Source organism: Porites lutea, chromosome 2 (assembly GCF_958299795.1).
Source record: "Porites lutea chromosome 2, jaPorLute2.1, whole genome shotgun sequence".
NCBI classification, from domain to species: Eukaryota; Metazoa; Cnidaria; class Anthozoa; order Scleractinia; family Poritidae; genus Porites; species Porites lutea.
In genome coordinates, this window is record NC_133202.1 from 41,750,329 (window position 1) to 41,773,071 (window position 22,743).

At 39.0% G+C, this 22,743-nt stretch overlaps 1 protein-coding gene across 1 annotated transcript; it reads left to right on the forward strand.

The window, feature by feature from the left end:
- The first annotated feature begins 1,025 nt into the window (after positions 1-1,025).
- On the forward strand, positions 1,026-18,054 carry LOC140928650 (beta-1,4-N-acetylgalactosaminyltransferase 3-like). The gene is made up of 17 exons (XM_073378429.1): positions 1,026-1,656; positions 1,804-1,877; positions 4,060-4,174; positions 5,233-5,498; positions 7,318-7,504; positions 8,170-9,830; positions 10,595-10,650; positions 11,996-12,074; positions 12,171-12,192; positions 12,820-12,933; positions 13,948-13,997; positions 14,570-14,673; positions 14,898-14,970; positions 15,379-15,453; positions 16,021-16,099; positions 16,714-16,840; positions 17,827-18,054. The coding sequence occupies exons 1-17, from the start codon at positions 1,527-1,529 to the stop codon at positions 18,032-18,034; spliced, it is 3,420 nt and encodes a 1,139-aa protein (XP_073234530.1). The 5' UTR covers positions 1,026-1,526; the 3' UTR covers positions 18,035-18,054.
- The last annotated feature ends 4,689 nt before the right edge of the window (positions 18,055-22,743 follow it).

Consider the following 22,743-nt stretch of genomic DNA (forward strand, 5'->3'; position numbering starts at 1 on the left):
GAAAATCAGCGATATTTGTCTTAACACAATGAGTTAAACAGGGTCAGGGTATGAGGGGCCGCGCCGCACCTCCCCACCCAGGGATATATCGAATACCCCCCCGATTACAATGTAAAAACGATCAATGTCACACATGACATTCACCAGTAGAGCTATAGAACGTCTTGCCTTAGCCACCAACACGTCTGCCATAAGATCAGCCTGTGTCCAGGGGGGAAGGTACACCCTGATTATTGAAGCAAAATGAGTACCGGTATATGCAGCGCCAATGGGCTGCAAAATCTGTTCAACATGGTTCAAACGGAACAGACATTAAGAGGCCATAATCACTTGTTGGCCGTTTGGGCAAGGTTTTGCAATTTAATGCTCTCTGCAGCGAACGTCTAAAGTTGGGTATTTCTTCTTATTATTTGTCTCTCGAGAAAAGCGTTTCATGTCTGAAATACTATTGTCCAAGGAGCGCACTCCCGCCCCACTAAACCACAGACGCCATTCTCGGTGGTACGTGTATGTTGATCGATTATTGAACCATTTCATTGAACAGCTGACTGACTCTAGAAGATCTTCATAGAACAGGAAGTAGAAGATACTTCCTATTTTATTTAGATGTGAGATATTTTTAGACGTAAGCCCCCTTAATAGAGATCATTTGAGCTACTTGTAGATACCGATTGGAATTCGGTGAAAAGTTTGTGTTTTTGAAAAATATGACACCAAGTGCTGTTCCTCAAACCTCAGCAGGTTTTCCACAGGCTATGGAGTTTCTTACCTATGATCACGCAAAGATAACGACTGTTTTTTTAAGATTCTCCGAAGACCTCACCACCTTTATCATTTGCGCTTAAGAGGAAAAAATTGAGGAAACGAAATAGGGAATTTCGCCTGATGACGTTGTTTTTCTTTTGAATAAAGCTAAAGCACGTCGTTTTTTTTTTTTTTTTAATTTAACCTGTTGGCGGGGGCAGTGGAAGTGTGGTCCTCTCTCTCTTCCGCTCCATGAATTTTTAACCACAGTTGACGAAACCAAAAACCTCAAATTTGACTAAAAAATCTTGGCACTAAATGTGAAGGTTGATCAAAATCAGGAGCCTATTACCCTATCGAACATGACAGAAATGCTACTGATGAACGGAACCAAAAGGTAATAATTTGGAATTCAAATTTACGGCATTATTCGTTTAAAGTCTTTAATTTTGTCATTGAAAATCATCCATCCATCTGTTCAACCTGCAAAACACATTGTCTTTATCGGCGGAGTATCATTTTTACTTCCGTTTATAACAAGTCCCGGATGCTTGAACACCGCTATGAAGTTAATTATTAGTGCTTTGATGTTTACGATTGAACAACTAATGATTAAGTTCAGTAGAAAATTGGGATTCCATGAACCGGTTTCCGAGCAACTGCACTGTGTACATGGTGGTATATACTGAGATCGTGGTGAAATAAATTGTAAGGATTTCTCCACGGGCAATGAAGCAAGAAAACATGGGCTAAAATGAAACACATTTTTGGTCGCAGACATCATGGTTGCCATCCGGAGAGTAAAGCGCTTAATCCAGTTTTCAATTCTTGCTGCTGTTGTTGCCACGCTGCTTTTGATTCTTCAATGGAGAGAAATATCGGATTCAGAAAAGTTCGATTTGAAGAGGAGAGGTAAGTAATTAAAAATGTAATGTTTAACACGCGTGACCAACTTCACATCAGTCTTTTAATGCTGTCAATTGTTTTGAATTTACTCCATGGGTAATCACCGTGAAAATCTCCGAGTTAACGTGAGTACACATCGTCTCTCAAATCTAGGAGAACTCTTTGATGGTGCGAAAGAAAATGACAATTTTGGAAGCTTTTTCGCCAAGGTCGAGCGGGAATTTCAAGTGAGTGAAGTACTGATGCTAAACAGTGATACAGTGTACTGCCTTTCTCATAATCTTATATTGTGCTGTGAAGTGCGCTTGATAAGTCCTTTCTCATGTTTAGTGTCCGTTTTCGTGCACTTAAACTTACATTTTTGCAACAGGAAGTGAGTAAGCTCGTCAATTTGAGTCTGACAGATACGTGCTCCGCATCCTTTTACGAAACTGTCGACATTCGATTTCAAAGTCATGCAAAACATATTTCTTTCACCAAAAAGAAGAGCTTATGGGCGCGATCCATTCAACCAAAATTCAGACCGGTCCGACCGGGAAAAGTGGACCACCTCAAAAGGTGGACCAGTTTTTTCGAAACTTTTCCGGTTGGACCGAACCGATCCATTGAGTTTTGGACCGAAATTTCCGGAAATTTTGGTCGAATGGATCGCGCCCTATAATATAGATCTTGTCTATTTTCAATACTGCTTTTTTCGCCAACACTTCAACTCTAAAAATTAAAGGAGGAACATTTTTCCCGATATATTTGAGATATATTAACATTAAATCGTGACTCCTCAGGTAGTATTTAGTTTTTTCATTCGCATGAAGTTTCACTCTAGTTAAGGTATTTTGAAGTATTAACCTTGGTATATGAGGAATCCGTATATGATCTACACGATTCAGGGTTTAGTAGAGACCAGGGCGATAAAATAAAAGACTTTATAGTGAGGACGTTTAAATATATCGCGAGTATGTAGTCGGGAATCAAGGTTATTTCCTAGAATGATATTGACTTTGTTGTCGGTATTGTGCGACCCATTTCCGGTCCTTTTGATATGGTCGTTATGACTAATATAATAGAAAATTGATTAGACTTTTTAATACCACTGCTACAGAATGCAAATTACTGCTAATCACTTCTTTCCATTAACATTTACTGAAAAATATTTTCCCAAAGTTTTTGGGTTATACGAAGCTGAAAGATCATTTAAATCCTAGCCTGCGTAGCTGGCGGTATTGTGTAGTAGTCGAGTGAGATTTGGCGGCGGAGCCGTTGTAATATAGTCGAGTGAGATTTGACGGCGGAGACGTCACGAGCGGCGAAGCCGCGAGAAATACCTCGTCCCTACTGCTTTTTTTTGGAACACGGCTCCGCCACCAAAACTTTAATCTCGCACCCACACAATACCGCCAGCCACGCAGGCTATTTAAATCCAAGATAAAGACAGATAAGCTGTGGGATTTGTCTATTTTCTATCTTTGCAAAGTACTCTCACCTCTACAAGTAAAATTGCTTTTTGTCGTTTGGTAGGCAGATTATGCACATATGAAATGGTTAAATTAAATTTAGACAGACAGGTGCAGAGTCACTTACATAAATTATTTTGCAGAATTATATTAACTTTCTGATCTTAAACTACCATATATAGCTTTTTAAGCATTTTTGATTTTACAGTTTTTTGCAATTTACCCAAATAATTTATTTTGTGAGAAAAATGAAATAATCAGCTTGTCACGAGCATGGGACAAAGAAAAAATCTGAGAAAAAATCTGAGTCCCTGACACTCTAAAAATGATATTAAGAAGATTTCTTATTCTATAAAAAAGAATTGAAAAACAAATCTGAGGTTAATATTTTTCTCCTAAATTAAAAGTCTTTAATAAAATAAATAAGAAATGATTTAAAGCAAAAGCGACTCAATTTCATTTCAATTTAAAAATTAACATTGTGGGTAAAGTTTATATTCAAGGTGATTTTATGAATAAATGCAAACTCTGCCTCTGCTTTTAGAATTATGATCTCTGGAGATAAACAGTACTTTATCCAGTGCTAGTTACCATCTCCTTTATTCCTTTAAGCCTTAAGAGTGATCAGCATCAAATTTCTCCTTGTAATATCAATTTTTTGAAAAACAGAGTGGTCATGAGAATTATGGACATGATCACACAAGCTGAATTTACTTGATATTTTATCAACTTCTCCCTACTACCTCTGTAGGAAATGAATAGGGGCAACAATGTGAATTCAAATTTTGATCTTAGGGTTTCAAGGGTTAATTAAGTCACATTGCTAACACATCAATAACAGATAATGGTTTTTGAAGATTATTTAGCATCAAATTGAATTCACCAGTATCAAAATTTCCAAGCATGCTAAACGTAGTCAATTTCATGGTGGAAAACTGACTAAACTCTTTCTTTACAGAAACAATTCAACCATCTAGTTGGAAGTAAAAATGCTGCTGATGACAAAGATGACTGGAAAAGAGCATTTAACAAGAAAGCTAAACACCAGGCAGAGATTAACAACAATTACTACAGTATGTTACTGAATGATTGAGTTTAAGAAAAAAGTAATAGGCAATTTTGCTATTTATGCTACTTGAATCTTTGTTTAATTGGATAAAAAACTCACCAACATAAAGAAATCATGTTGTTAATGTATGCAGGGGGTTTGCTTGTAAATATGACATTTGCCTCTCTTCAAAGATATCCATCATCTTCTTCACTGACCTGTAAGGGTGGGCGAGGGGCACTCCCTTATTTTTGTCCAAAAGAGTACATGTATGTGGCACTGTAAAGGATGTGGTTTTAGGGATCTTGAATCACCACAGGGTGTACAATTTGACTCTTCCGTGTCTTGAATGGGGTGTCCACTTGTGTGGTACCAACACATTTTTTTAAAAAATTTAGTTACATGGGTGTACTTGGTGGGACTCAGGGAACCACACCCCCTTTTTCTGTGATATGTTTTCCCCCTCGCTGAATTTTCTGGATCTGCCCATGAATTATGTGGTGTGGCAGTTTATTCTTCAACTCTTCATCCTGTGAGAAATGAATTAAGGTCATGAAAAAAGGTCTCTTGTCTTAAACAGGCTAGCAAAATGGTTTCCCTGTTAAGAGGGCAATGTTCAAAGGCCTTGGCAGCACCTACCCAAACATGCTCCTAGGAAGGTCTCCAAAAGAGTGTTTCAGCATTTACATCCTAATAAAAATGTTCACTTAATCCCACAACCCCAGCAGTAACAGTTTTTATCATCTAATTCTGATCCCAAGTATACCGGTATATTTTTTAAATTGCTTTCCATATGGTCCAGTGTCCCTTGTCGGTAGACCCCTTGCCAGATAGTCGAACACAAAAGTGTGGTTATCATCTTGATGCCAAAATGTAATTATTGAGGCCATAATGAAGGCATCTTGCTCACAAAATGTTCCCAGCAACAGGGAGCAATTAAGGGAAATTGTATTTAGCACACTATGACCCTTCAGGTCACTCTTTAGAAAGGTGTTGCCAGCCTTTGAGTTTTCTGAACACTTGTTTATAAGTCCTCCTTTATATTTAGGAACTCATTTTCATTCATTTGGTGCTCATTCACAGAAAAGAGGAAGACAGCCAATGGAACAAAGATGAATCATGTTGAAAACAGACAGCTCATGCAAGTGTTCAATGAAAGCCAAACACCTAACACTACCACCAGTGCTAGAACAAGAACCAATGCTAGCATAGATGTACCTTCAACTTTATCAAATGCATCTAAAGGTCTGGACAAGAGCAAGCCATTGCAGAAAAATTCAGGGCCAAAACATGCTGATCATCTTATACATGCTTCTCCTACATGGAAGACCTTTACATGGACAAAGAAAGTGAGTTGATTAGAGCTGTCTTAGTCTGTTTGGCAGTTGTAAAGGGTTGGAGTAACCTTTGTAAGTAGGTGCCTGTTATTTTTAAAACCCAGGGCCATTACAAAGACGGTCGTAACCTTTTTTTTCCTTCCCCTTACTTTTCTTCCCCTTCCTCACCCACTACCCACTACCTTTGCCTCATAAAGTGTATAAATGCATATTTTCCGAGAATTTTGGGGAAATTTTTACATTTTTTGAAAGGAAAAGAAAAATGTTGTTGGCTCTTAATCCACTTTATCTTTTAGGGGGCCAAAAATAATATTATGTCATCAGTGGGAGCAGGGAGGGATATTAATATATGAATATTTTATTAGAATTTGTGTCGGCCTTTTACTATTTTTTTAAGGGGACAAATAACAATTAAAGTATGTCCTCAATGGGGGGGGGGGGGGGGGATGGAGGATGGAGGGGTTATTAACTGCAAATGGACTTTGGTTTGAAAATTCCTTTCACATAATGTTTTATTTGTTACTCCACTCTAAAGGTTCTTATTGGGACAAGGTAAGAGTAAGGGTTGAGTAGACTGAAAAGGGGGAATGTTCATGTGGGCATTTTTCTCTTTTCTAATCCAGTACAAATCCAGAATTTGTATTGGATTCCATTTTCTTATTTCTTGTCTTTTGGTGAAAGCTCAAAAGGGATGTCAAGATGATGTTGCTGTTTTAGGTAAATTTTGTGCTGAAGTCATTACCTCAAATTGCCTTTATATAAGACCCATAAAAAATGCTCTTGTAGAGTTATGAAGAAGTTATCAAACACATTTCATCAGGGAGCACCAACCAAGATAATCTCTGGGTGATTTTTACAGCATTTAAACTTGAAAAAATGGGCCAACTTTTCATCCTCTCCATCCTTTGAAACAGACGGCTGGAAACAGTTTCATTGCCTAAATATTGTCTTAAATAACAACAAGTTTTGGCTTTTTAATCAAAAAACCTAAAAATCGCCTCTAATCGATTTTTATCTTAAGATTTGGCTTAATAGCCAGATTTGGTAAGGTTGTTTTTCGCTGAAAAGTGGTTTTTCTAAAAAAAACACCTGGAACTTTGCTTAACTCATTCTTCTCCGGGAGTCACTGTACATGTCTGGCTATAACGAGCTTTTAAAACTTACCCAAAAGCTGTTTACAGGTCGCACACTTTGCGGCCTTCCGATCCAGATGCAAAATAATTATCAGCTTGCGAAGTTCAGGCATGCGCAGAAAGCAAAATATCGAGATTTTCGAGTAGTTGACAGGTGAACGCTAGTTTCCATATCTCAAACCGCGACACAGCACTGCAGTCTTGACTTTTTCTTGTCGCTTTTTCTCCTCCCCTATTCTTTCGCTTTTCTTACCTCTTTTTTTCTTTAGCTCGGCATTTAGTAGGCTTCACTTTGGTGGGAAAAGTTTTTGGGAAAAGCTTTTTAATAGGATCTTAGGATTAGAGAAAGGTAGGTGGGTAGTGAAACAAGATTTCAAAGAAATTTTCGGGTCAATGTTACATGTTTTTTTTTGCAATTTTCTTCGTTCTTCTGGACTGAATCGTGCTCATTCTGATATGGATGAAAAGATCTCTTCACCCTGTTCAAGTCAGCGGACAAAGTTATCCTTGATCGTTAAAACTGATGACGTCACAAGTGGTAGAGGGGTGGGGGGCGGTGGATCCGCACGGGTGGTTATGGGTGGTTTAAGGGCGAATGGGTTTAAAAGATAGCAAAGAGCATGACATAGCTCCTTTGATTATTTTCCTGTCAACTCTACAAGTGATGTAACTATAAATATTTGATCCTTTTGTTGTAGATGTTGGGATCTCTCAATGTGCATATATGGCAGGCCTGGTGTGGTAGCACTATTCACGACCTCCGAAGAAACAAGTTCTTTCCCTTGTACCCAGATGTTCAGCTTACTGTTAAAAAGTTTTTTATTCGTCACTGGGAAAAGGACTACGGACAGCGAATATTTGGCTACATTCATCCTCCTCAGTCCGGTAATTTTGATATGTCAGTAAGCTTAACGTTGCTTTATTTTTATCTCCTGAAATTTCACACCGAAGTTATTTGCGCGAAGGTTTTTCACCCCAGCAACAAACTACACAGTAAGAAAAAACTAAGTTTATGACTAAGAACAACAATTAAGAAAATCTTACCTGTACTCGATTCGATCTGCCTTTTTATCCAACTTTTATTCAGGTCCACAACTGCCCTTTTTTATTTCTCTGACCCTCTTTTTTTCTTTGATGTAAGTTGTTCTGCGACGAACTGCGAATACGACACCGAGTAACATTTTTGCGCCTTTTTCGGGCATACCCATGGAAGGGTTCGAAAGGATCCGAAACCCCACCCCCTCCCTAAGGTAACCTGCGAGCAAAGTCCCCTGGGGGTACTATTAAGTATTTAAAGGAACTCTCCCGAGTGATAAATTTAAGTCGAGTTTAACCCCCTCCCCCCACACCCCATTACAAAGGTGTTGGGTTTACTCCTGAAAACCTCTCCAGACCCCTAAATTGGACGTTTGAAATGTGAAAGTCTTATCTTTTTTTTTACCTAACTATGTAAACAGAATACGAGCCTGTATTTGAGCTGCAGACAGCCTTTTGACGGCGACATTGCATTCTAGTGGCAGTAGTTCAATTTCTTTGTGATCATTTTGTAGGCAATTACAGCTTTGCTATTTCTTCAGACGATAGTTCAGAACTTTGGTTGAGCTCGGACGAGAATCCCTCCAACGTTAAACTCATAGCTTGGGTTGGGGACCGTACTCTTCTCCATGGAACTTTTCAAACTAAAATAGCACAGTTCACAAAGTACAAGACTCAAATGTCTCGTCCTGTGTTTCTTCAAAAGGGCCAGAAATATTTTATCGAAGTATTGCACAAACAGGGAAGCCTTCAAGATCATGTGCTTGTTGGCTGGAAAATTCCCGGCAAGAGCCATTATAGGCATCTTTCTGGAAAGTCGATATCATTGTTTATTGACGATGAAAGAGCTTCTAAAGACGTTACGGTTTATGCACAATTTATACCGCAAGATCTTCCCAGTCATTCACATTACAGAACTTCAAGGCTTGATCCTAATGTTTTCCAATTTGGATCTGACGATTTGCGTGACAAGGCTCACACTGCAGAATTCGTGGATGAGCGTGACATGGAAAAGTTATTTCCGAGTTGTCCCTATAAACCTAGCTATCAAGTGGACTTCAAATTGAAGCGTTACGAAGGCGTATATCTTGTACATGATACTGCGATTTATCCCGATGATCATACCGACCTTACCCACATGAAGCAGTATGACAACTGCGCATCATCAAGATTAAAGGATTCCCATGGCAACAGACTCCCTTCACTGGACGTGAAAGAGCGAGATCAAAGTCTGTACGAAAATGGCAGTATAATGGTGTTTCGGACTGAAAATGGCTTGGTACCCCTTTCTTTCGCTAAAGGTGCGGCCGAAATACAGCAAGCCGAAGAAGAATTACGTGAAATGCAAATGGACATAAGAGACATAAAGAGACGGAGTCAAGAGGTTGGAGATGCGCCACCTCGGCCCGTTAAAACGGTGGTACATTCTAATGCCGCATCGGATTCTGTATTAGAAAAAGACGTTGAGAAAGTTTTTGAGATGAAGAAAAAAGCGAAAAAGAAAACTGTGGAGAAAAGAAGCGTGTCGCTGCGCAATCAGAAAAGTAGCTATAATTTCAACAGAGATAATAAAATAACTAAGGAAAAATTTCAAGGTTCACAGGTTAGATTAAAGGAAGACAACGCAGGTGGCGGCAACAGACATACACGTGATAGATCACGTGACAAAGACTCCCCCGATTCTGTAAGAGACCCTTCAAATGGAGTTATTGTGACTTCACAAGTTGGAACTCGACGAAAGCTGCTAAGTTACAATACAGAAAGAGACGCGTCCTTAGTGAACAAACAGAACGATAAGTCAACTGTGCAAAGCAATTATTACCTTGGTGATTATCATTCGTACAATTCACGTGCTCAGAGATCTCGAGTAAGTAATGTTACTTACGTGAAATTTCGACAGCGAACAGGGGGCGTACAATATTACCCGGTGGACAAGGAAGACGATCAGTTTACACGGATAAACGCGGCGAGAGAGTTTATACGCAGGATGGCCGAGGCGGTGCAACTGTATAACCAGCACATTAACTCGCGTACCCTTGCAGAGGCAGTGTACAGGAGATTTGGACTTAAGATGAAGATACCTAACTTATATAGAGTCCCTGATTATAACGCTTGGATTTTCCATCAAAACAGCACAAAATGCGCAAGCGATGGAAATCTCCTGTTGAATAATGACGTAAGTATGTTTGGCTTAGTTATGAATTAGGAAAGTGAGGGTCATTATACATTTTTTTTGTTCCTTATGTAGTTTGGTGTTCCGCCAAACTGCTTTAAGTCACTGCTACTGGGACAAGTGTAGGCCACATTTCCCACACCTCTTTACCAGAACCATCCCATAGCTTTCCCATAGTGTAATTCGAGACAAAACCGTCCCAGTCTCTCACGCAACTCAAACAGCTAAACCCAAGTTTGGTTCAGCTGGGTAGGATTGCTGCTTTGGGTGAACACCAAACAACGGTACTACCCCGCTGTCGTCTCGCATGCTCAGTAGCTTTACTATAGTGGCCACACTTATAAGATTACATCCACAGTGTCATCTACAGAGCATTTTTTCGCTGTGTGTCCCTCCCCCACCTTGGCCTCGATTAGTTTTCTACTTGGGGGTGGACAAATTATTGTAATTATTAACTGGGTGCTTGAGTAAAGTTTTGTTGTTGTTGCTGTTATTCCTCGAAAATTAAGTTCACTTTGTACGATGTACATCAGGCCGCCTCGTTCCCAGGATCCTTCTCCTCCAGAGCGAGAGAGACGAGTTTGAGAGGACCCTGGGAACCAGGTTGGTACATTAGGAAGGCACTTTTAAAATCGTTTGTTCCGAGACCGTGGTTTGTCCGTTCTCGGAGTGAAAGAGTTAAGGAAGAGTGGCCTATTTTAATTTTTTGTCGCTGAAACTCTGATTAAGGTTGCTATCAAGCTGATATTATTTTTTGTATTATGCAGGTTGCTCTCAGTGTTGTCAATAAATACGTACGCGCCTTGAGAAAAGCTACCGACAGGTACAAAATCCATCTTGATTGATAAAGCCCTTTCCTTAAAGGGGCTATGTCACCATCATTTTACATTGTGTAACAGCTAAAACTTTTTTCGCTTCTGAATCCATAATAGGTCCTGTGAAAAATTCTTTCTTAAATTATAGTCGATATTCCGATCTATACAAAAGAAGAGTTTATCGAAGCAATTAATATATGATATTGGTTTCCCGTTAATTAAATTAAATGAAAAAAACAACATCTCTTAAAAATTTCCTATCAGATAATGATTCAATATTCAACTTAGATAATCTAGTTTCGTTTGCGTCATCACGTTTTAATATTCACCTTGTTGCCCTGCTCTGAACAGCCTCTAATTTACCAGTGTTACGCTTTGTGTGAGGATTCCACACAATGTTGTTATTTAAGACTATATTTAAGTTGAAACTGTTTCCTGTCGTCTGTTGCTACGGATGGCAAGGATGCATGGACATGGATTGGAAATTGAAAAAATTGGGCATATATTTTGCTCCGTTGCCGTGTGTCTGTTCAGCAAAAAGTGGCACACGGACCACAGGCGGGTGTGTCACTGATGTGTGTCACTTCCACCAATTAAGTGGAACATAAAAATAACTTCTCATTATACAACTACAAGAGAAATTTCTGCAATTTGATTGGCTTAGTGCAGTGTTATTTCCGCTTAATTTGAAATACCTACATTTGAAAATTACAAAACTTTTGTGAGTAGTAGTATAAACAAATAATAGCATGTTTTGTACGTGATATTTGGCATAAATACCAGTCATGATATTTCAAAATTGTCTCAAATTTCAGTCTCCTAACGGCTCGTGAAATTACGTATAACAATTTCGAAATATCACTCGTGGTATATATGCCAAATGTCACTACAAATCATGCTATTACCTATACAAACATGTAAAGAAGGTATAAAAAAACACAGTAAACACAAAAGGAGGCACGGATGGGCAATTTGACGACGATTTTAAGGGATTGCAGTTATGGTTTTTGAAAACTTGTTAGGGCAACACCTTTTGTAACGTTTGATAAAGTGTTTGGGAGACATAGTTGTTTGACAGAAAGCTCTGATTTTGTCATCTACATGCAATTACTGATTGAAGTAAGGACGCGTAATTTGCATTAAAAATAAGATGAACTAGACAGCCATGACACAGTCCTTCCAAGCAAGAGAGAGAACCCTGAGAACGAGGTTGAGCCCCTTCACATCTCGCATAATGCACCTTATTTCCCCCCTCCCCCCCCCCCCCCCCAAAAAAAAAAAAAATTGCATAAGAATTTTATTAATCGAAGGTGGGCTATTGTCCCGGCCAACGTTTCGTTGTTTATATTTCAGCAAATATTCGTTAAAAGAAATTATTGATGTGGAAGAAAATCATGATGTTATACAAGGTGACAGATATCTTATTGACGTGGTAAGTGAATATTGAGAAGTTTATTTCAGAAAACCTCTTTACCTTGTGTTGTGTGGTTTGTTAGTACTTACTGTAAGATATCCTTGTTTTTTAAAGGAACTGAAAATGGAGGGGAAAAGTAAGTATCGTCAATCATTAGTTTATAATATTTCATTAGCTTCGTCTTGCCTTTTATATGATACAGAAAAAAAGGATAATAAAAATGTGCAAAAGCAAAAAATAATAAATATGGATAAAGCAGGGATGCAACAAAAGCGGTAAGCCAATTATAGTGCCCCCGTTGCTTAAAAAACATGTAAAAAAACATTAAAAGTACATAAATCAATTGGCCATTTCCGAGTTCCCCCTGGCCTCTGTATCAAAACGAGGTTAAGTGCTCAGCCTTTGATATGGAAATGATTGTTTATTCCCATGCAAATAAAACTCATTTTCACAAGAAAGGTTGTGCACTTGGCGTCATTTCGAAAGTGAGGGTTACTTGACTCGGAAGTGGCCTCTTAAAAACAACAATGGAGACGGACAGACACAGAACGTGAAACGTAACATGACGGACAGACGGTGTTCCAGGATCGTGGGTCCTCTGGGTGGTAGCTATGTTCTAAGGCGCGTCCACATAATATTTATACAGGATGGATTTGAATTGAGTGCTCTGAAGGTTGCATGAAAGTTAAAGGTTTTGTTGTTAGCAGTTTTATTTTATCAGCAGCGTGGCGCGTTTTAACGCTCGCCGTTTTTCTTCCCCCAGATTCTTCGGTACGTCTGACACAGTTCGTGTACCAGAAGCTGGGGACTACGGAATTCTGTTTACCCGAGGCATTTACCTTAGATCAACACGCCACGGTGCATATTATTATACCGGGTTAGTACCTTCACCCATAAGAGTATTGGGAAAAGTACGCACAACAATAACAGCTACCCGCGAAAAGTTTCCTAGGCTCGATTACCAGCCGCTGTTCGGGAAAATGAGCCCGCAAGACCGGACCCGGGAGACGGCGGAAATCGAGCCTAAAAGTTTCCTTAAGGTGGATTTCCAGTGTCGCCTTATTTTTATATGCGAACGCATGTTAATAAAATAGAGAGAATGTATGAAAAGCCGCACGTACACGTAAAAGTTAAGCTAGGCTACGCTTCCGTTACGTCTCTTACGTTCACGCGCAACCTTCCAAACATTAGGGAGAGTTAGAGACTCGTTTAAGGCAAACGGCAAACGCGAATTTGTACCTCGAGACCAATTTTTCCCTTTACTTCTACGCAAATTTTAGTCTCACGCCAGTTTTGTCAATAAGGATTTTTTTAGACAGTTTTTATCTGCCGACTGCTCATTTTCTATTTTGCGAAAATTTCAACTTGAATCTGACGTTTGCAAGCGCAAGTTTCAGAAGGTATTGGAGACCTTAAGGTCGACGTTTGTCCACCTTTCCGCAAACGGCAAACCCGTCGCGTTTTTGTGTTAGCGGTTTCACGTCTGCTCATATTTGGGACTTGAGATTCGCGGGTAGTAGCCTGGGGCTGCTTCACTTCACGTCCACAGTTCAAAATTATGTTTCTATGAAAAAGAATTCGATAATTAATAAGCGAAATACTTCTAAACGGCAGTATTTCCTTTCAAAAGTGGGATTGTGATGCTTTAGGCGCAAAAACCTTGCGAATAAACACTTACATCTAGAGAGTGACCTAGCCGTGTAATCGTGAACCTCAAACCGCAAACCTGACGGCAAGGTACTAGTCAAGTGACTTCTTGACGTTCGCGGTTCGCGGGAAATGCCAGAAGGTCTCTATTATCGCCTTAGCGACAAAAAATTAACGAGTAACGAGTTGTTGATCCTTTCTTCTTAGCCACTGTTTTAATCGACGCTGTTTTTATTTATTACAGTTAAGAACCAAGGGAAGTGGGTACAGCATTTCATTAACAACATGGTGGAGGTAACAGTTCATACAGCTGCCTATCTATGAAGTATAATAAAATCAACTGCGCACTATGTCGAATATCTAAAGCCCTTTGTCTTCTGTGTCTGTAGTGGAGAATCCTTTAGGTTTACATGGGTTTTGTCTGTGTGCATAATGGCACCGGTAGACTACAGCCACATTTGCCAATTTGACCTTTCCCTCATTATTTTATTCAAAGGAGAAAAATTATAAGGACTTTCTGTGAGACATATTCTTTGCTCTAAGAAAATAAATTTTTATCCTTCGATCTTCCTAGATAAGTCGGGAAGAGGAAGGAACGAGTCGCTTACTCTTTTCCGACTTATCTAGGGAAGATCGAAGTGACTCTGCTAGCAGGGTAGTTTATTCTGCAAAGTGACTCAATAAAACCCAGTCTATCTATCTATCTATCTATCTATCTATCTATCTATCTATCTATCTATCTATCTATCTATCTATCTATCTATCTATCTATCTGTCTGTCTGTCTGTCTGTCTGTCTGTCTGTCTATCTATCTATCTATCTATCTACTCTCTCAAGTTTTTTATCTTGGTTTTGTCACATTTCAGCTGTACTCTGAGACGAAGGACCCTCATGTCAATATTATCCTGGTGGACTTCAGCAGCACTGATATTGATGTGGTTGCGGCGTTAAAGCGCAGCGGGTTAAAAAGGTATGTGTTTTTATTTTTCTTCAATCATGTATACAACTTTTAGAGAGATTTTCCACTTAACTACTTGTGTCACAAAATAAGGAAATAGGCTCTTAGACAGCGCTATCTAATCTTTTTGGCGTCGTCAACCATCACGTTGGTTCCAAACGTGCTGGTCTGTTTCTTTCTGTCAAAGCAATACATGTAAACTAAGCTAACCATTAACTAACCATTCTTTTATTTAGGTACAAAGTAAGAAAACTTAAAGGAGCGTTCCAAAGAGCTTTCGGTATTCAAGTTGGCGCAGCCTTAGTAAAGGTTTGTACAATAATTCGCCCCTCATTAATATATATTAACGGTGTTCTTTCCCTTGTTGAAGAACATTGATTTCATGAATTACTGGCGTTCGCGCCGGTTATGTAGCATAAGCAATAGTGACCTTAAGATACACCGTTTCTGTCTACGGGTACGGTTAGGCGATCGTGTTGGCCGCGTAGTTAAATAAAAGGCGACCGTTATTTCCCAGCTGAGATGATGGCGTTACCGTTCTAACCGGTAGCCTACCCGTTTATCCGGGGTTAGAGGCAATCTATCCTTATTTACGGCTATGCGTACCGGTTATTTACCCGTACTCGTACACTGAAACGGTGTATCTTAAGGTCTCTAATGTTACCGAAGGTGAGTTGGCCGTTGTGCTTACTCGTAACTTTTTTTCTACCTTTTCAGAATCCTCGTGACATTATATTCATGTGCGATCTTCATCTACAAATTCCAAACAATATGGTTGGCATAATTAGAAAGGTAAGAAGTAGCCGTTAAGTTAACTTAGAAGCTTGAAAAAAGACCTGCAATTTTAGTATTCGACTTCCTTCGTCTACTGTAGATTTATTGATTTCATTGTTATACTTTTTTTTATATGCCGGCTATCGCTCCGTATTTACTCGAATAAGCGCCGCGGTTCGTATTAATTTCACCGCTCAAATGTTCGAGGGTGGCGTTAATTAGAAAGTTGGACGCGACAAAGAACTGTCTTAGCTACAGTTTTATTATTTTCCTCATTAAACTAACAGAGTTTTAAAACGTCTTTTGTTGATTTTATCATATCGGGGCTTTTTCGAGGACGGCGCTAATTTAATTTTTTTTGTCCCAAACGCGGCGATTTTAAGAGGGCAGCGCTTACTCGAGAAAACAACATACATTGCACTAACACTCAAGTGAAACAACCCAAGGCTTTGGGGTTTAGACTTGCTCCCTGTCGACCTTTCATAAGTTCCGATCCAGAACGAGCTCTTGACATTGTTTATACATTGAATACAGGTTTTCATCAACTTGGCTTTTGTGTGATTTTTTTTTGGTTTTGGTTTTCAGCATTGTGTTCTCGGTAAGATGGCATTTGCTCCAATTGTGGCCCGACTTCATTGTGGCTTCTCACCATCATTACCTTATGGTAAATACTTTTTCTTCTTTTCTAACAACCACAGCCTATCTTACTCTGTCGTCATTTCTAGGATCTCTACAAGGAAAAGATCGCGTGTATCCTTTGTACCAGAGGTTTTTTTCTCGCGTATAGTGGAATGCTTCGGTGTCGTCCGCAGGACGACAGATCTTCGGCGGCAGGCCCAAGCAACAAGCGGTAAAGTCGTGCGGGTCACTATAGAGACTTCACTGGAATCCTTAAACCGCGCATGAAAAGTCTCTTACAACTTGGTAACGCCAAACTTTATTGCCATGATTACCCACTGAACTACCGACAGCCTTAGTACTAGGATCTTTCTAGCGAAAGCATTTCACGTGGAGCGTTGTAGGATCTTCCTCTTGCTAGGATTTCCTACCTGTCAGCTAGGAAGATCCTTGTACGAGGTCAGCGAAGAACATGTACAACCCTTTGCATGTAAACTGATTACAGAAAACATATGGCGCTAAGATGATCTACCTCCTAGGATCCTCCTCCCTCCATGTAAAAAGCCCCTAAAATAAACTATGTAATCAACAACTGAAAACAAACACATTATGTTGTATCTTTGTCAGCTATGCCAGCTTATATTTGATTTGCTTTGTCAGGTTTTTGGGAGCTTCAGGGTTATGGTCTGTTTGCAATGTATAAAGCAGACTTTACTCGTGTGGGTGGAATGAACTTCAAGGAATTTCGTACCACATGGGGAGGAGAAGACTGGGAACTACTTGATAGGTAGGTCTGGCATGCGTAGGCGCAACACTTGAATTCTCCATTTACACACCTCCCACAATGCACCTTTTTTGCCCCCGCCCCTCCCCCGCAAAAAGTTGTGCATAAGCAGTGTCTTCAATTTCTCTTGGACCACTGTAATGCCCAGGAGAATTAAAAACAAAGGTTATGCAAAATTCTGGATGGCAAACAAGGTGTATTATGGGAGATGTGCAAATGGTGAATTTCAGATTTCTGTGGACGAACAAAGCGTCCACTAGTGATCTGGGAACGAGATTAACCCAGAAAAGAAAGGGTAAGGACAGACACGCTTTCTTGTAATGCTTTTGTTATTGGTTGAAAGGAACTGACCATTTTGTTTTAATTAGGTAGCTAACAAAAGTTAAGGTTATATTAGTCCTTTTATTTCCCTCCCAGTTTCCCTTGCCCTGGGAGACTCGCTCTGGGTTTTGATGTGCCTAGTCCCTGTGCAAGAAATCCGCCAAGATAAACACAGCTCGTAGTTGACGTGATGCCTACTGTTTGGCACATTTCACTTTCTCTTGATTGGTTGACCCGCTTTGGGTTCTTATTTACCGACAGAATAACCTCAGAAACTGTTAGGGGAAATTCGTTCGTTCCATGTATCCATGTAAATTTCCCCGAGGCAATTTCATTTGGGGAAAATCGGTAACACATAATGCCGAGGAGTTGCTTCCCCGTGGGCAAGATCAGTTGTCGCACGGTTAGAAGAACCAACCAGCTATTCATCGCTTTACACGAGTTGCTTGTTTTCTCCGCTTGGTTGCTGGTGTATAATTTTCCAGCCTTTCTTAAAGTCGGGTGCTTTCTCGAGCTTGGGACTAATTAAATACAAGTTTCCCGCCCTTTTCTAACACATGCTTCAGGTCACGTGGCCGCCACCCTTTGCATGTTTTTGCTTTTGTTAACGAATATTCTGTGGACTTCTGGCTTGTGCTTACTGTAAGGTGTTTTAAATCTATGAACAGAGTTTTGCTCTCGAAAATGGAGGTGGAGAGGTTGCGCGTTGCCAAGTTTTATCATTATTTTCACTCGAAGAAGGGAATGTGGGGAACAAGAAGCATGTTTAACGCACGCGGTGTGTGGCAACGTTTCGATGAAGACACTGAAATTATAACTCTTTACAACGAGACGAGAGAGAAAGAAGAGGCAAAACGAATCCCCCGGTTTTATTGAAGTGACCTCTACAATGTAGGCTCAAGTCGAAATTGAAAATAAATGGCAAATGAAATGTTGGTGTTACTTTTAGAAGATATAAAATTGAGATTTTAATTTCAACGTAAACGCTTTATATCTGAGCGGTTCAAATGCTGATGCACGAAAATGTTTTCATCTGTATCTATGAAGACATTTACAATGGGACACGATAAACTTTATAAGAGTGTATTAATTAAAAAAAGTGTTGAAAATCACATTTAATTTGAAATATTTTTGTGGCTCACATGCCAACATTCCCGGCGGAGGAGGTATTGACCGGGACGCTCGTCGGAAAATTAAAATTAATCCCCCTAAGGAGACCAATGTGGTTATGGCTCAAGCTTGAACTGACCCCTAATTGTCTTCTTAATTGCCAAATTGCACTCCACTCAGTTCAATTACCATTATTTAAGGGTCTGTGAACAGGCTACTTGCCAACTAACACGCGAAAATCTCGGATTATTGGATTCTTAGATGATAACAGACGATATTCCTGTGTTATTAAAGTAATGATTGAGAAGTCTGAGATGCAAACAAATGTATATGTTTAGTTAATAAAAAGAATTAATAGTAGCCTGCGTTGAAGGCGCCGGGTTTGTAAGGGCGAAGGGAGAAATTTCGAGGACGCGCGCGCGAGTGCATGGATGAAATGAGAGGAGGTCTCCTCTCCCCTTCGCGTGTTTTTCTCGCGCGCTATAAAAATAGAGGTTTGAATAGAGTAGCTGACTGTATCAACAAGGGGCCGTTAGTCCCCTTTTTCTAGGGGGGTTGGGGGCCTGCTTCCCCAGAATATTTTGAGATTTCAAAGCCCTAAAATGTGATCTCCAGCTTCTGGGTATTAAATTAAGGACAAGAGAGCGTGTTTTTCGTTCCAAAAAATGTAGCTTTCATTCAACTTTCGATTTATCGGCCAATCAATTCCTACCACCAATGAACGAATGATGAAAATTAAATTACGTACTTTGCACTTAAACGAATTCTGCCTAAACCTATTAACTTGTGAAAATTTGACTGGAATATAGCGTTCACATGACTAAAGCATACGGCAAAACCAGTTCATTCAGATTTTATGATCCTTCTTTTATTTACGACGTTATTTAAACTAGTTGCTTCTCAGTTCTTTCTAGAAAAAAAGCAGCCGACGCGTTTCGTCGGTCGTCTGTGCTTATTGAAAGCCCACCCAGCCCAAAAACATTAACCGGCGCCTGCCACGCTGGCTTAATTAATTTTCGTGAAAAATTATTTCCTCTCACAAAGTTTAAACAATATTGTCTAGTAATATAAATCAGTATGTATTTTCCGATTAAATATTGTTATATTTATAAGAGATCATAATATTTAGATAAATATATTTTAATGGTTATTAATAACTAATTTGCCTTTTACTCTGTTGTTTCAAACATAAAGATATATTAAGATTTTGGAAAGGTTAGTTTTAGGGCCTGTTTACATGGAGTGGGGGACCCCGGTCTAGTGGGGTTGGTTTCTTTTGTTTTCACGCTCTGGAGGACACAAAACAAAAGAAACCTACCCCACTAGACCGGGGTCCCCCACTCCATGTAAACAGGGTCTTAATGAGGTAATTTATATATTCTGTACCTCCGATCCTCTTACTAGACAGTAGGTATTTTATGATCCAACGACGCGGACGACAACAAGAACGTCAAAAAACAATAGGTTTAATTAGCAAAACAACAACTTCGCACGTTCATCACACTCTTTTGTACATTTCTTTCCCGTATTTGCACGACTACGACGTGAAAATGCCTAATTTCACGTTTTATGGAGGACGTAAACAAGCAACGACGAAATTTTATTTCTGTTTCTGAGCTTGAATATGGTCCCTTGAAATTCAGCTTCAGGAGGGTTCGCCTACAATTGACAAAGTAAGTGGGTAGGAATAATCGCTATAAAGACTGAAAGAACGCAAATCGACTTTTTAAACGACGTTCTTGTAGCCGTCGCGTCGTTGGATCTTAAAGTCCCAGGTAGCCCGCCTTTGACGCCCTAGGTCACATAAGCCGAATCGAATTCGAATTAAGGCCGACTCAAATGAATTTAGGCGGGCTGAATTGATTCAAACGCCGATCTTTATTGCGGGCGACAAGAGGAACCCGCAATCCTAATCTCCAGGTTTCTATTACGCATGCACGACACGTATGTACCCAGCTTCGTTTGGACTTCCACTAAGAATAACGGAATGGACGGAACGAAATCGTGATCACGCGTAGTTTGAACCTTCTCCTCGATTGTAATCTGATCACGCGTGTTTTGACGTGAAACTTACGCAAAGCACAGCATTGGAGCAAAAGCGCATTTGACCTTCGATCGTTGTCGCCCGCACTCCGTAACCTTTGGTTTTTACTAATTTCAGCCGAGCTAAAATCAAAGGGAAAAATCGCTTATTTCGGTAAACATAATAAAAACCCAAAGCATTTGGACTAATGTAAAGTTCGGCGACTTAATAATGCAGTTCCATAGTTGTAATTATTTCTGGCTTAGTGAGGCGTCAAGAAGGGTTGAGCCGATCCAAATTCAATTAGCCGTTTGAAATTGATTCAGATGCCTATTTTCATTCATTGAATTCGATTTGGCCTCATTAAGGACGGCGTCTCAAGCAGGTCCAGGCGATCAATGGCCAGTAATACTAGGTTAGATAAGAGCATGTAAATCACAAATACCAGTTATATAGCCATTCAATCAAGCAAGCTTGGGCTTATTTTGAGTATCAAATGGAAATAATTCGATTTTGAATGCTAGATTACAATGTATTTTTTTATTTCTAAGGTGCGAAAAATGATAGAATCATGATAGTAGCCTGAATGCGATATATAAAAGCTTGATGGCAGGTTTATAGTCGTCAGTCGTATCATATTCCTTTAATTGTAAAATTAATTTCCCTTAGTTACAAATATGACGCTGTGAACTTATTACGAGTGTTCCAAGCCGTTAGACACCAGCTCCAATGTTTTGTTTTTCAGTTGTTGACTGTTAACTATTTAACAAAGAAATGTTCAATCTTGCTTTTCTGGTTTTTCGACTTCTGTAAAAAAAAGGGATTTAAAGGCTGCATTTCTAATATATTGATGAATACATTACAATATATTTAATATACTTTAATATATTTTCCATACCCTTTGTAGGCTAGAGCATCTTATGTCAGGAGCATTTAAATTCTATTTTAATTCCAAGTCAATAAAATCTATGTATACACGAGGAATTGTTTATTGTTTATTGTTTGTTTGCCAAAAATTGTACAAATGAAAAAAAATAAATCTAATTACTTAAACTCTCATGGCGAGGAAGCCCAAGAGGAAGCCACCGGGCTTATAAGGAATGGGCTCCCTCAGTTAAATAATAAGAACAAAATATCATCATAATTACACATGGGGAAATCAATGGCAGAGCTACAGTAAATCTTAAAATAAGTATATTAGATAGTCGTACTAATCATAGTTCTAGGCTAAAAAAGCGAAATGACAAAAAGAAAAAAACAAAAACAAAAACGAAAGAAAATAAAAGAGCAAAGGAAGAAAAAAAAAATACATATATATATATATAAATTACTATTTATGATAAGAGGAATGCTTTCAGCTTACAGCAAAAGGAAGCGGTACTTGTTGCATTTCGAATTTCAAAACTAAGAGAGTTAAAAAATTTAGGACCTTGGAAACTGATGGAGAATTTTCTAATATTAGTCCTGCATTGTGGTAAATAAAAATGCTCTGAACTTCTAGTGCCATAAGAATGCACCTGGCGTGTCACCAAAAACATGTTATTGAAGCTATAAGGAAGTAAGCCAGATCTGTATTGATACATAAATTTTCCTATTTGAAGTTTGTAGATATTCTCAAGATTCAGAATTTTTAAATTTTTAAATAAGGGGTCAGTGTGAGCATCGAAAGCACTCCTCGACATTATTCTTACGACCCGTTTTTGAAGTGTGATTAATCTTCTGAGGTTTGATGGGTAGGTCGATGCCCAGACGCTCACGCAGTAGAATAAGTATGGATAGATAAGGCTAAAATATAGCATCCGTAAGGAGGAATTATTAAGGCAAAAACTTGATTTATAAATTATACCTATGGCTTTAGACACTTTCCGAGCAACATTATGTATATGTGATTTCCATGTTAAATGTTCATCCAAAATTACACCGAGAAAAGTAGCTTCCTTAACACGATCAATCGAATAATTACTAATATTAAAAGCTAAATCAAGTGTTTGCCTGTTTTGTCTCGGTCTGAATATGATAAAATTAGATTTCTTAACATTAATAGATAGCTTATTTGTATAAAACCAACACGTTATCTTTTTCAATTCTAAATTTACAACTTCCATAAGATAGGAAGCATCAGTATGCGAATAGAAGATATTAGTGTCATCTGCAAATAGTATCAGCTCTAAGACCTTTGACACATTACATAGATCATTTATATATACTAAGAATAACAGGGGACCTAAGATAGATCCCTGAGGGACTCCGCAAGTGATATCTAATGATGAAGAGTTGTAACCATTATATTGCACAAATTGTTTTCGACAAGATAGATAACTTTTAAACCATTGTAAAGCAATACCACGTACTCCATAACGTTCTAATTTGTCGAGCAAAATTTCATGATTTACTGTATCAAAGGCCTTAGATAAGTCAATGAATAGGCCTAAAGTTACCCTTTTATTATCAA

Bases quoted from the DNA above. Each gene is read 5' to 3' on its own strand.
- LOC140928650 (XM_073378429.1), top strand. From the start codon at position 1,527: ATGGTTGCCATCCGGAGAGTAAAGCGCTTAATCCAGTTTTCAATTCTT. The intron at 1,878-4,059 runs GTGAGTGAAGTA...CTTTCTTTACAG, and splicing joins AGGTCGAGCGGGAATTTCAA to AAACAATTCAACCATCTAGT. The intron at 5,499-7,317 runs GTGAGTTGATTA...CTTTTGTTGTAG, and splicing joins CCTTTACATGGACAAAGAAA to ATGTTGGGATCTCTCAATGT.